The 14,046-nt window shown below is 42.9% G+C and overlaps 1 protein-coding gene across 1 annotated transcript in view; it reads right to left on the reverse strand.

Annotated features, from left to right (window-relative positions):
* TBX15 (T-box transcription factor 15) overlaps window positions 1–14,046 on the reverse strand; it is a 133,731-nt gene that overhangs the window by 17,187 nt on the left and 102,498 nt on the right. The window contains exon 7 of the mRNA XM_039520541.1: window positions 3,922–4,019. Within this exon, the coding sequence (XP_039376475.1) occupies window positions 3,922–4,019 (98 nt within the window). The remainder of the gene's footprint in view (window positions 1–3,921; window positions 4,020–14,046) is intronic.

A 14,046-nucleotide genomic window follows, 5' to 3' on the forward strand; every position in this document is an offset into this window, starting at 1 on the left:
TCACTGCCTGAGCCCCACCGCTGCTTCCCCAGGGCTCCGGCAGCAGGGCTCTGGTGGCAATTTAAAGGATGCAGGGCTCCAGCCGTTGCTACTACAGTAGAGCCCCGGGCACTTTAAATCACCATCAGAGGGGGCCCCGGAATTGGTACCAAGTGAGTTTAGGCACCTACAGAGTTGGGTAGTAGCTGAGCAGGAGTTTGGTGGATTGCAGTGGAGCCTAAAACCAGGAATTAGGGGCAGAAGTACATTTGTGGATCTGGGGCTCTGAGTTTCTAGACACCATTGCCATCACAAGAGAAAATAAGCAAATGAGAAATTAAAAATCACACTCCAGAACTATAAAATCTATTTTTAAGAGTCCCACGGGCAAGCAGTGATGTTGCACATGCAGGTAGCTTCTCATATGCTATTTATGACCAACTGGGAATACTGTTTTTAATGGATTTTATTCTACCCTCAATGTATCTGCTGATTTTGCCCCATCATTGTCGCTTTTCCTATGCTCTGGAAATCATGACTCTTAACTTTATTGAGCAGTAAGTGGGTGTTGCCCTGAAACCTTACATATTAAAATCCACTATCAGAATAGATGGGCAGGGTTCTTGGTTAACAGAATTCTGCGGTTTGTATTGCGGTGTAATGGTGTAGAACAGTCATGTCCCCTGGAGTAACAGGAAGAGTCTGTACATAACCTTTATTCCTAGCAGGAAGCAGATCCTGCAACAGCCATACTTCATTGCTATCACAGTTCTTACAACGCTCCTTCCACCTTCCTGGACACTGACAGCTCAGCATTTGTGAATTTACATGCCATATCCGAAAGTGTACGTTTCACTGGCATCACAAAAGGGCCCCATCCCAAAACGAGCACTTACATTGCATGCAAAACATGCAGTTGTGGGAAGTAAATGGATTCCTGAAACTTGTCAGTCTCTCTCACAGATGTCATACAATCACCCATGTTAAGAGGCAACTGCGTGCTCTGTTCACAATTTACGAGCACATTTATTAAAATAATGCCCTAAACTTTTGAAATCATAGATCTCAAGGTGTATAACAGAACTGCATTCAGCCCAAAATGTTCACCCTTGGGGCCTAACCTTAGGCACCTACATCCATATTTAGCCCCCTAAATTATCAGGCTGGCTGATCTTCAGAAGGGCTGAGCCCAAACGGCTCCTACTGAAGTCAAGGATGCTGAACAGTAACCATGGACTTACCTGTCACATCATTTACACAACCCAAATGGTTAATAGCAAGAAAATGAATCGTTAAGGACATCATGTGGCTTGCTCAGCATAAGTCCGAGAGGTGGCTTAAAGCCTTGGGTTCAGAAACTGGGTCCTGCAGTATGATCTATTTGTGCTAGCTGCCCATGGCCCCCTGGGTCTGCTCCAGCCGCTGGGGATCAGATGGATGCACAGATGCCACAGCCAGGCCCCCATCCCACAGGCTGGGGAAAGAGGGGTGTAGAAATCTCAGAGGCTCTATGCCCCTCGAGGATTCCCTTTGGCAGGGTGAATCTTTAACTAGTGGGATTCACCAGCTTTAGGGTTGCTTTGTGTTGCCAGCATGGTGCAAAGCAGACCTAATACTCCAGGGAATCAAGACCTAACACCTTTAACATTTGCAATTTTGTTCAGACTTGGCATGATTCTTCCAAGTCATCATAAGAGCCCCAAACTGGTCAAGGCTGACGAACATCAGTTATGTAGTTTGAAAGTTCTTTAGTTATAAAACTGGCAAATCAGGGGCCCCAAATGGGCACAACTTATTTAAGGCCAGCCTGAACCTAGTGGGCTGTAGAGCAGCTAGTGGTGGGCTGCAGGGAACTGGCCGGTCAAATGGTGCTGGCTCTCTTCCTGGTTTTTCAGCTGCCAAATTGCATTAAAAGAAGCTAAAAATACATTAAATACTTTCCTTTCCTAACATTACTTCACCATGTAAGCAATTGCTGTCGTTGCTACTAGGGTGTTATTTGATAACCAGTGGGAGGGGAAGTGAACAGTGCAATCACAAATAGGAAGCAGGTAGTCCAACTAATCTGCAGTGATGGGAGGTTGTTTTAATGATCATGAGTAGAAGGGGAAGTGTCCATAAGACAATCTTTTTATTAAATGTGGGCCATGTAAAGAAAATGTTTTGGACTCTGAGCATTAAGCAGTCATGTTCACAGGTTTTCTGAGACATGGGTATCTGAGGTTGTAGAAAATACACTCTTTCTTATATTTGTATTATTTGAGAAACAGTTTGTGATCAGGAAATGAGCATGTATAAGGAGACTGACATTACTGCCTGATTCTGGCTCTGTGCCACTGGAAAGCTGGAGCAACAGGCTACCTGGGGATTATGCTGGTGCAATGGGAATTACCAGGTGATGCAGAGCCAGAGTAGCATCTCTGTGCCAACACCACTGCCCCAGCAGTGTGCATTCTCTGCAGAAAGGGTATATGGCTGGTGCATCACTGCACCTCGACAATCCCTACCTATTGGAACAGCCCCTTTAGGCCATAAGTAGCAGAGCATAAATAATAGCAGCCTTCAAGATGGTCTAATTTATGCTGGGGCTAGGTCCGTCCCTGACCTAAGATCTTTGGAGACCCTTTTTGGTCTTGTGCCAAGCACAAATCAGACTAGAGAAAGTGGCCCTAAGATTGTACATTTAGTCTCGCCATTTGCATTTCTTTCCTTTTGGTTGCTTAACTGCACAACTTTAACATGAAAAGACAGGGATTTTTTGTTTGTTTGTTTTGCATTTATACCTGAATATAGAGGACCAGTCTGTGATACCTTTACTCACAGTGAATGGTACCTTTTACCATGAGTAGTCCACTGAAGTCAATTGTAAAAAACTACTCAGTGTGAGATGAGGTATCACAATCTGGCCCAAAGCAATGAGAAACTTACATCACCACTGTATTTAAAATGGGATTTTCACACTGCAGCAAACTTTTTTTAAGGGAGCAGTGATAAAGAAATGACCATGGTTCCTTCTGTTCTGTATTGCTATTAGCTTGCAGGGAAATGAAGTCACATTCCTTCTACTTGTCATATCACAGTCTGTTTCATGACAGAAGAGTCTGAGTTTTAATTGTGTGTGTTGCTAGTATTGTTATGTCACTGCAGAATCTAGTAAAGCCAGCCAGTGATGGCTATGTCTTCACTGCCACTAAAAAGGTGTGTTTTTACACTGAGATAGCTAACTAGCTATGTTAGTGTAAAAGCTGAGTGGGGACAAGGCACAGGAAGTTTTTACCTTGATTTAGCTAGAGATGACAGCCCCATTTAACACACTGAGAGATACGGTAAGCAGAAACTGTAGTAAGAAACAGTATGAAGAACTTGTGAAAAGGGAATGTCCCGTATACTGGACAATTTCCAAAAGTCCCACTTTAACACAAAGGATTTTCTTGAAAGTGAGACTTGGTTTCATATGAGAGATGGTGTGATTCTATTGGCATGCACATGATGATACAGGTTCATGGAATCTTCTGGTTCAGAAAAGGTCCCCAGTGGATCAGGCAGTCCAGTCTTCTCCTTCCTCCCACCACATCAGAGCATGACTCAAATGGTAAATATGTAACAATGCCCTTTTCTGTCACCTTCTCGTCAAGCAGGCGCGTCTCCCCCACTTCCCTTCTGTACTCTCCCCACATTTGCTAAACAAATGTATTTATCTGAGTAGGTACCTCTGTTCCTCCTCATTCTAGCCCTTATATACCCCAGAGATCCAAGGGATATTCAAGTGGCTACACCTCATATCCTAAATTATAAAACTTCCATATTTCTAGAGCTGGTTGCTTCTCTTTTTTGTTTTATATCTTTTCATGGCAGACAACAAACTCTGTGACTCAGCTGGACAATATAACATGGCTTTTGCCTCCCTGCCACCATTTTTGTGCCCTTTATACAATGGCTCACCTTGCTGTTTCTGCATGGTAGTGAAATCTTCAAAAGTGAGGGTACGCACAGGGGGCCTCCAGAACGCATATGTTTCCATGATGGCCTCCAAGCCGGTTCTGTGGAATGAAAATGAGCAAGCAAAGAAAATGTCAAACAGCTAGCAAGTATATCAGCTTCAATAAAGAAATAGTCCTAACCTCATTTGACAAACTGCCAATGGCCACTGTAAGGTCACCTTGACAGCTGTGAATTCTTCAAGCAAGCCCTACTGCACAGGTGTTGTTCACAAGAATAAAACTTAATTTTCCCAGTCCAGGATAAGAATAGATTGTATCAGTATTCCAATTATTTTTTCTTTTTAACCAGGACCCTAAAATCTTTGTACGTGTTGTGGGGAGCAGTTTTGATGGTTAATTCTTTGCTGCTGACTTTTCCAAGCTGCGCAGCATGAAATCTGTGTGTGCATGTGTGTCTCTCTCTCACACTCACACACACGTGCAAGATGGGATTCAGCCTAGTGAACCTCAAGAATATGTGAGGAGGGAGGATTTTTTATGAAATTCCCCCTCGCCCTTTCCCCCATATTTTGGATACCTATCTGAACCATGTTCCTTTCAAAATCAGTCTGGAACCCTAACCGAGAGAGGCTTTCTTGGGGGAGCCCCACTGCTTTCTAGTTTTGCCTGGATCAGAAATGAGAGGCCTTTTCTTGGGATGGCTGGCACCTCCACTCTGGGTTCCTAGCCCAAAACAAGTGCAGAAACAGATAGGAAAAAAAAGTGAGCTGAAATTTTCTCGGCTTCCTAAAGTGGTTGGGTTTCACCTTGAAGGTGTCAGGTGGGTTATTAGTTTACAGCTATCCTTAAATGCCTTGATTTTAAGTTCTTAGTATACAGCTAGGGCTATGAAGAAGAGTTAGCAGGAAAAGAGCTGTATGGTCTTTATGGGATCCTCCTCCCCAAATATGTTCTCCTTTCTAGAGTGAAATCTGCTCAACTCATCCCACGATTGCTTCATTTCTGTCTGTCTTTCAATGGCACGTTGGTGTCCTTGTACTGATTAAGCACAGCTAAGCGATGCTTCATTAAATGTGCAAATGTATCCCCTTTCAGTGCAAGTGGCTCTAACATCCCCAGAGCCTCTCAGCAGACTGAGTGCTGATACTGCAGCTGGCTTTTGCCTTTGAAAATGTCTTCCTGCACGTGTCTCCACTCACATAGTTAACTTTTCATAGTCGCCCCGGAAGCTTGGATGCTTTAAATATATTGGAGTTGGCAAACCAAACTCTCTGTATTTTAAGAGGAGATTTAGAGGAAAGATTGTTGCCTGGTGTTTATTAGCTGCTAAGCTGTTAGAAGTAGGAGCAGAAGACATCTCCACATAGCAGGCTCGCACCAGCACTGAATATATTACAACACAACTATTTGGTTAATACGGAGGCCTTTGGCAGCTCATGGAGCTCAGAGACAAGACAACATAACCCGTAAACCAAAAAGCTAAGCCTAGAACTGTGTGTTGAAGCTGCATGTAAGCTGTTGTCAGCCCCAGGACCTTACAAATGTCTTCTCTCCTTTGCTGAGAAATCAGCTCCTGTGTCATGCCAGTGTTCGCTCTTTCTGCTTCTCACACAGAAAAGTGAAGCTGTGGAGAGACAGGTATAGTTTCTTGGTCTCATGAAACCATCAACAGCCCAAATCCCGAGGGAGGATTTCCTGTCACATGAAAACTAAAGGGAATAAAGGTTCCAGCAATGTTAACTTGGCTGTTTTGCATGTCCCATAATGAACAGTAACACGTCAACCCACATTACTCACTAGAAAAGAGGATCTATGCACAGCGTGGCTGAGCTAACAGTGTTCTTAGACCCTTAGCCTTTGCATATCCTCATTCTCTGCGCCGGAACCTGACCTCCAGCGCCAGTCTGCCAATGTGGCCTCCAGTCAGGCTGTGGCTCAGAGGAGCAGAAATGCCCCTCCCCCATCCTGGGTCCTGCACCAAGCATGGCTCAGCTTGATCCTGGGCTTTAGCTCGCCGAGTCTAGCTGTGGAGCCCTTCATTGTAATTACACAGGTTGTGGGGGGGGGTTTCCCGAGGGAAAAAAAGGGCATAATTTGGAACAAATGAAAAGCAAAACAGAACTAAAATGCAGAGCTCTTTGGTGAGTAGAGCTTTCAGTCTCAGGACTAGACTGTGCCCGTTAGGTACAGCTCAGAGTAAAGGACGTGTGGAGCTGCACCATGCCAGGGGCACCATGGGAATACCCACTTGTAGGGGAAGTGAGCCCAGTAATACACAAGCTCATCCCACTCTGTGTGCCAGTGCAGAGGGGAAGGCAAGGCCAGGGCCCTGCTTCCTCTGTCCCCTTTAGTGTGCTCCAGTGGGAGTAGGAGTAGTTGCTTATGCAATGCATCGATCTATAAATGCTCAAGTCATGCAAGCCTCGCGTGGCAGAGGTGGAAATGTAACCTAGTTCTCCTGTATGCTAGTTTACTGCCTGAACCATAAGGCCATCCTTTCTCTTCCTGCAGTCACCTGCCTCATTCACTACATAACTCCCAACAGCTGCAACAAATGAGATAGGATTCCTCCGCACAACAGCCACATTTACTACACAACTCTGCCTTATTCACCTTCCATTCTTTTCACTGAATGAGGTACGGGTCCTGTGGAAAAAGTAGTATGTGATCATGTAATTCAAGCGTGTATCATGCATGCGCACAAGGGGGCAGAATTAAGATTTCATGAGCTAACTTTTGAGTCCTTGTCTTTGCAACCTTAATAATATCGTTTTAGTGCGGTTTTTCTGTGTAGATTTTCCTATTTTTATTTTTTTAAGAAAACTGAAGAAAAAAAATTCCATCATCAGCCACACGAATGAACATCCCCCGCAGAAGAGATGATCAACTGGGTTTGACCCCAGGATCTTCAGAGCCATAGAACTGACCTCTACCACTAAAGCTAAAACAGTTACTTCATCAGCTACTATCAGTACCAGGCTTTTATTTTGTTTGTGCACTAGCCACTAGAGAGGGAAGCAACAGATGCTTTCTAAGCAGGTTACAAAAATGTTTGCAAGACAGCAGTAAATGTTGAAAATTAAGCTTCCTTGGATCTATTCCTGATAGGGGAGTGTTGTCTAGTGGTTATAGCAGGCGATTGAGAGTGCTATTTGTTTGTTAAGGATGCTTTTCTTTTACGAAGTGCTCTTTCACTGTTGGGTCGCAAAGCTCTTTGACCTTGATTCAGCAAAGCACTTAATCATATGCCCACATGTTATTAAAGTAAATGGGATTGAGACGCACTTAAAATTAAACAGGTGCTTAAGTGCTTTTCTGAATTGGGATTACGCAGCATGTTGAGCTCCTCTGAAATATCTAACCACTTATTTTGGTGCCTGAAGGGGAGCTGCTGTGCTCTTTTGAAAACCTGGCCCATAGAGCACTGGAGAGTATCTGCATAATCTCCATTTTCCTTTTCACAGGACCCCACTCAAAATTCCAACTGTCTGTCCAGCCACAAATCCTCCCCCTCTCACACCATCTTTATGAAGGGGCTGGGGAATATCTGAAGAGGATTCACTGCCAGCTTTATTTTAATAAGGTTGGCCCCTTTAATGGGTATCCAGAATTTGCTCTCCTTTTTTCACTTGATTTTTTGATTTTCAATGCTATAAAGTTTTAATACTGGGCAATAAATGAAACAATTCCATTGTCTGAAAAATGAAAAAAGATGTCCCAGCTATCTGTGTGTGTGTCAATAATCCATTCCATATGGCTGGCCCGGCCATGCCTGCTGCACGCAGAATTCATGTCACCATTTCATTGTTCACTCATGAAGCCAATCCATAGGCTCCAAGTATTCTTCCTGTGTCTCCTTCCCTATCCAAAGACTCTGATTGCTCCTGGCACAGCCTACCCTTGTTCATCTCAGCTGCCAGAGATCTAAGTAAAGGGAAGAGTGATTGCATGCCCATGGCTTAGAGTTTTCTTTCCCTTTGTCCTCTCCCCCTACATTTGCAGATTGTTACTTTTTAACGGGTGAGCTGCTTCCTGCTGGTTGCAGGGAATAACACATCCCAGAGGAATGAGGCACCCATACAAAAGAGATTCAAGCAGGTCTCCAAAATATGGCTTGCAATTTTGCATCTGTAGATTGGCTAGCTAAACATTCAGCTGCTTGATCTGCATGTGCAATTCAGAAGCTATTTTAGAAAATTGTGGTTCCCACACTCCTGCCACTTTTCAGGAAACCAACCAAACCATAAACATAAGAACATAAGAACGGCCGTACCGGGTCAGACCAAAGGTCCATCTAGCCCAGTATCCTGTCTACCAACTGTGGCCAATGCCAGGTGCCCCAGAGGGATTGGACCTAACAGGCAATGATCAAGCGATCTCTCTCCTGCCATCCATCTCCATCCTCTGACAAACAGAAGCTAGGGACACCATTCCTTACCCATCCTGGCTAATAGCCATTAATGGACTTAACCTCCATGAATTTATCTAGTTCTCTTTTAAACGCTGTTATAGTCCTAGCCTTCACAACCTCCTCAGGTAAGGAGTTCCACAAATTGACTATGCGCTGCATGAAGAACAACTTCCTTGTATTGTTTTAAACCTGCTGCCTATTAATTTCATTTGGTGACCCCTAGTTCTTGTATTATGGGAATAAGTAAATAACTTTTCCTTATCCACATTCTCCACATCACTCATGATTTTATACACCTCTATCATATCCCCCCTTAGTCTCCTCTTTTCCAAACTGAAGAGTCCTAGCCTCTTTAATCTCTCCTCATATGGGACCTGTTCCAAACCCCTAATCATTTTAGTTGCCCTTCTCTGAACCTTTTCTAGTGCCAGTACATCTTTTTTGAGACGAGGAGACCACATCTGTACGCAGTATTCGAGATGTGGGCATACAATGGATTTATATAAGGGCAATAATATATTCTCAGTCTTATTCTCTATCCCCTTTTTAATGATTCCTAACATCCTGTTTGCTTTTTTGACCACCTCTGCACACTGTGTGGACATCTTCAGAGATGACACTGTGTGGACATCTTCCACGATGACTCCAAGATCTTTTTCCTGACTTGTTGTAGCTAAATTAGCCCCCATTGTATTGTATGTATAGTTGGGGTTATTTTTTCCAATGTGCATTACTTTACATTTATCCACATTAAATTTCATTTGCCATTTTGTTGCCCAATCACTTAGTTTTGTGAGATCTTTTTTAAGTTTGTCACAGTCTGCTTTGGTCTTAATTATCTTGAGCAGTTTAGTATCATCTGCAAACTTTGCCACCTCACTGTTTACCCCTTTCTCCAGATCATTTATGAATAAATTGAATAGGATTGGTCCGAGGACTGACCCTTGGGGAACACCACTAGTTACCCCTCTTCATTCTGACAATTTACTATTAATTCCTACCCTTTGTTCCCTGCCTTTTAACCAGTTCTCAGTCCATGAGAGGACCTTCCCTTTTATCCCATGACAACTTAATTTATGTAAGAGCCTTTGGTGAGGGACCTTGTCAAAGGCTTTCTGGAAATCTAAGTACACTATGCCCACTGGATCCCCCTTGTCCACATGTTTGTTGACCCCTTCAAAGAACTCTAATAGATTAGTAAGACATGATTTCCCTTTACAGAAACCATGTTGACTATTGCTCAACAGTTTATGCTTTTCTATGTGTCTGACCATTTTATTCTTAACTATTTTGTTTTGACTAATTTGCCCGGTACTGACGTTAGACTTACCGGTCTGTAATTGCTGGGATCACCTCTAGAGCCCTTTTTAAATATTGGTATTACATTAGCTAACTTCCAGTCATTGGGTACAGAAGCGGATTTAAAGGACAGGTTACAAACCTTAGTTAATAGTTCCGCAACTTCACATTTGAGTTCTTTCAGAACTCTTGGGTGAATGCCATCTTGTCCGGGTGACTTGTTAATGTTAAGTTTATCAATTAATTCCAAAACCTCCTCTAGTGACACTTCAATCTGTGACAGTTCCTCAGATTTGTCACCTACAAAAGCTGGCTCAGGTTTGGGAATCTTCCTAACATCCTCAGCAGTGAAGACTGAAGCAAAGAATCCATTTAGTTTCTCCACCATGACTTTATCGTCTTTAAGCGCTCCTTTTGTATTTCAATCGTCAAGGGTCCCCACTGGTTGTTTAGCAGGCTTCCTGCTTCTGATGTACTTAAAAAACATTTTGTTATTACCTTTGGAGTTTTTGGCTAGCCGTTCTTCAAACTCCTCTTTGGCTTTTCTTATTACATTCTTGCACTTAATTTGGCAGTGTTTATGCTCCTTTCTATTTGCCTCACTAGGATTTGACTTCCACTTTTTAAAGGAAGACTTTTTATCTCTCACTGCTTCTTTTACATGGTTGTTAAGCCACGGTGGCTCTTTTTTAGTTCTTTTACTGTGTTTCTTAATTTGGGGTATACATTGAAGTTGGGCCTCTATTATGGTGTCTTTAAAAAGCGCCCATGCAGCTTGCAGGGATTTCACTTTAGTCACTGTACTTTTTAATTTCTGTTTAACTAACCCCTCATTTTTGCATAATTCCCCCTTTTGAAATTAAATGTCATAGTGTTGGGCTGTTGAGATGTTCTTCCCACCACAGGGATGTTGAATGCTATTGTATTATGGTCACTATTTCCAAGCGGTCCTGCTAGAGTTACCTCTTGGACCAGCTCCTGCGCTCCATTCAAGACTAAATGTAGAGTTGCCTCTCCCCTTGTTGGTTCCTGTACCAGCTGCTCCATGAAGCAGTCATTTAAAGTATCGAAAAATTTTATCTCTGCATTTCGTCCTGAAGTGAAATGTTCCCAGTCAATATGGGGATAATTGAAATCCCCCACTATTATTGAGTTCTTATTTTTGATAGCCTCTCTAATTTCCCTTAGCATTTCATCATCACTATCACTGTCCTGGTCAAGGGGTTGATAATAGATCCCTACTGTTATATTCTTATTAGAGCATGAAATTTCTATCCACAGAGATTCTATGGAACATGTGGATTCACTTAAGTTTTTTACTTCATTTGATTCTACATTTTCTTTCACATATAGTGCCATTCACCCCCCTGCATGACCTGTTCTGTCCTGAGTCTAACTATTTATCTTAGGTACTTGTCTAGCCCCCATCACCCTGCTCTCTGTCCACCTCACTGTTTTTCATTGATTTACCCTCACAACATACCTGTGAGGTAAGGCAGTGTCTGAGGCACAGAGAGACTTCCCCAAGATCACACAGGCAGTGTGTGGCAAAGAAAGGAATCGAATCTAGGTTTCCCAAGTATTAGTTATCCCCCTAACTGTCCTTTCAAAAAACAGTAAGATCACTAGCTACCATCAATTAACATTCTTTAAATGCTAACATTTTTAAAGCCAAGCTCATCACACTGAGCTCTTGGGCATACCCTTGTTTCCTCCATACTGTTTGTTCCTCTTCCTCCAAACACATTTCCTGGTGACCCAGGCAGTGAGCTGTACAGAGATCAGTTCTTTCATGCAAATGGCCTAGAACCTGAGGGAGACATGCAATGAAGTGGAAAAGCAGGGAGCGAAGAACATTCCAGGCATATGTCCATGCTAACCCAAGTTTCACCCCATCCTCATTAGGTCTATGGTTGACTTGTTGGTTCATGATTTATAATCTGTCTGTTGTCTCATTGTTTCTAAGCTCCACAAGCAGCCAGAGACCACCTTACAAACCACAGAGCTTTGCTGTGATGTATTCAGCATTAGGGCAGGGATTTTATGAGGCGAGATCTTCCCCGGATGGATTCGGATAGTCATACAATCATACAGTTTCCCCAAGGCAGCAATTAATTCAGCCTTGCCTTGCACTATCAAGCCAGGTTCAGCCCAAATGGAGAGTTTTGGGGGAAAGTTATGAGCAAATAAAAACCAAAGGTTTATAATGTAGACCCATTTTGCACTTTTAACGGCAATATCTAGTCCCTGTGGATGCTGGGGGAGGAAACAAAAATGAAAATGGAACAGAGTAAGAAACAATAGAAAAAAAAGGAAAGGGACAGCTTCTATTTCACAGTAATGGCCCCATCACCAAACAGTTTCTTAGGGGAAAAGCTCAACAGAAAGAGGAGGCCAAATATTTTCCTCTTTTCATTTTGTGCTAGTTTTTCCTTTGCTTTATTTGTTCTGCATCACCTCTTGGAAAACTTTAGTGAAAAACATGATCTCAAGATTCAGTGACACTGACACAGTTCCTATGAGGCTTGTAGAGAGGAGCATAGCTTCGCAAGTCATTCTGTAGCTCCCACTGGTGCTTGTTTATTTAAAGGGAAAGAGGTTTTAATATGAAATCTCAATGAGAAGCTGTGTGCATTCCTGCTTCAGAAACGGGCCTTTCTCAAATTATGCCAGTTTATTTTTCAAAAAAAGACAGCTACATTTTAAAGGGAATGTTTTCCAGCTGCAACCCTGGATGCTATAACTGACAGAAATTGTTGGGGGAAATGGGGGAAGGCACAATACCACATGATAGTTCTTCGTGTCTGCCCCGTCTAAGATGAGGCTGGAGCTGGGCGTTGAGGGAAGGAAGAAGAGTTAGCTAGCATAGTTAAGAGTCCCACACACTTAAAGGATCTGTTCCACTACGTGTTCACTCCAGTTCTCTAATTTTAGCACAGTTTGGATCTGAGTCCCTTTTTCTCTTGTGTTTGTGGGTGGATGCATACATGCACATGTGTCTGTGTATGTGTGTGTAGGGAGTGGGTATTTGATTTTTGGAGAAAGGTTCTAAGACTTATAGAAAATTTCCCAACCTGGCTGAGAATTGGCAGCCGCAGCATTAGTAGACAGATGCTTTCATGTTATATATGCTCTCAGATACCTTCCCTTGCCTCTTCTTTAAAACTCCAGGCTACTCTCTTTGATGTGTAATACCTTAAAGATTTTAATTCTTCTTTACATCAGCAGAGAGCGTTATGAATTCTACCCATAGCTGCAGTCATGTTACAATTTCTTGACCTTCCTTAAGTCAATGAGCCACAAGATGCAGTAGTTCCCAACCTTTTCAGCACACTGTCCAAATTCACCAGACTAAGACCTCATCATTGCCCTCAATTTCCCATTCAGCTATGAACTGTGTCAAGCCTCATTCTTGCCACTGTGAGCAACTCAACCTCCACTAAGCGGAGGCATGATGCAACAGGACAAAGGACAGACACTCATCATTAAGAGAGGAGACCAGGAAAACAGTTGCATTCCTGAAATATCAGAACTGGTATATGTGCCCTGAGATGGGAATCTCTGATCTAAACAGGATGGTGTTAGCTCACTTTCCCTAAACCTAATGTGAGATGAGAACATAGGAAACGGCATATCAAATCAGACTAGAGAGCCTAGTAGTCCAACAAGATGTTTTGTCTCCCCACAATCCCCAGTACATTTACCCTATATACCATTATTAACTAAAATCTACATTCAAAGGATATTAAGGTTGTAAAGTCAAGCACTTAAAAGTTAGGAAATGCCAGAATTAAGAGTGTCTGTACCATCATAATTTGCCACCCTCTGCGTACGCATTATGATACAGTCTTTAATTACATGATCACACACTGTGTTTTCCAAAAATGACACACACACATCCCGTTGTCTCATTTTGGAAACTTGGGAACCAAAATTGTCTGAACCAATTGGGGGCGATGAGAATGACTTGTATCTTGTCCTGACTTGTATCTAGCCTGAGGTAGAAGTGGCAAGAGAGGGAAGGCAAAATTCAGATGGTCGGACCACAGAAGGAGGAGGGCATCACCCTGAGAGTGACATCCTAGGGCTCCTGTGTAGCAGTATATTTTGCACTTCCTGTATGAGAAGTGAACAGATCCCTGAAAGGTGTTCCCCACTGAGCAAAAATACTGCTCACTACTGGTTTAGTTATAACTCACTCGTGATCCATAGTAAAGTGTCTGCTGAGGGTGTCGACCAACACTTTTTGAGTCCCTGGAGAATAAACTGCTGATAGGGTGATTTGATTCCTGAGGCACCAATTCCATAAGGTGACTGCTTTTGCACACAGGGTGCTGCTTCCTGTTTGTTGATGTCAAGGACAGTTGTCATATTGTCTAACATTATAGGTATCTGGCAACGTTATATGAATAGGAG

Source organism: Mauremys reevesii, linkage group 1, assembly GCF_016161935.1.
Source record: "Mauremys reevesii isolate NIE-2019 linkage group 1, ASM1616193v1, whole genome shotgun sequence".
NCBI classification, from domain to species: Eukaryota; Metazoa; Chordata; order Testudines; family Geoemydidae; genus Mauremys; species Mauremys reevesii.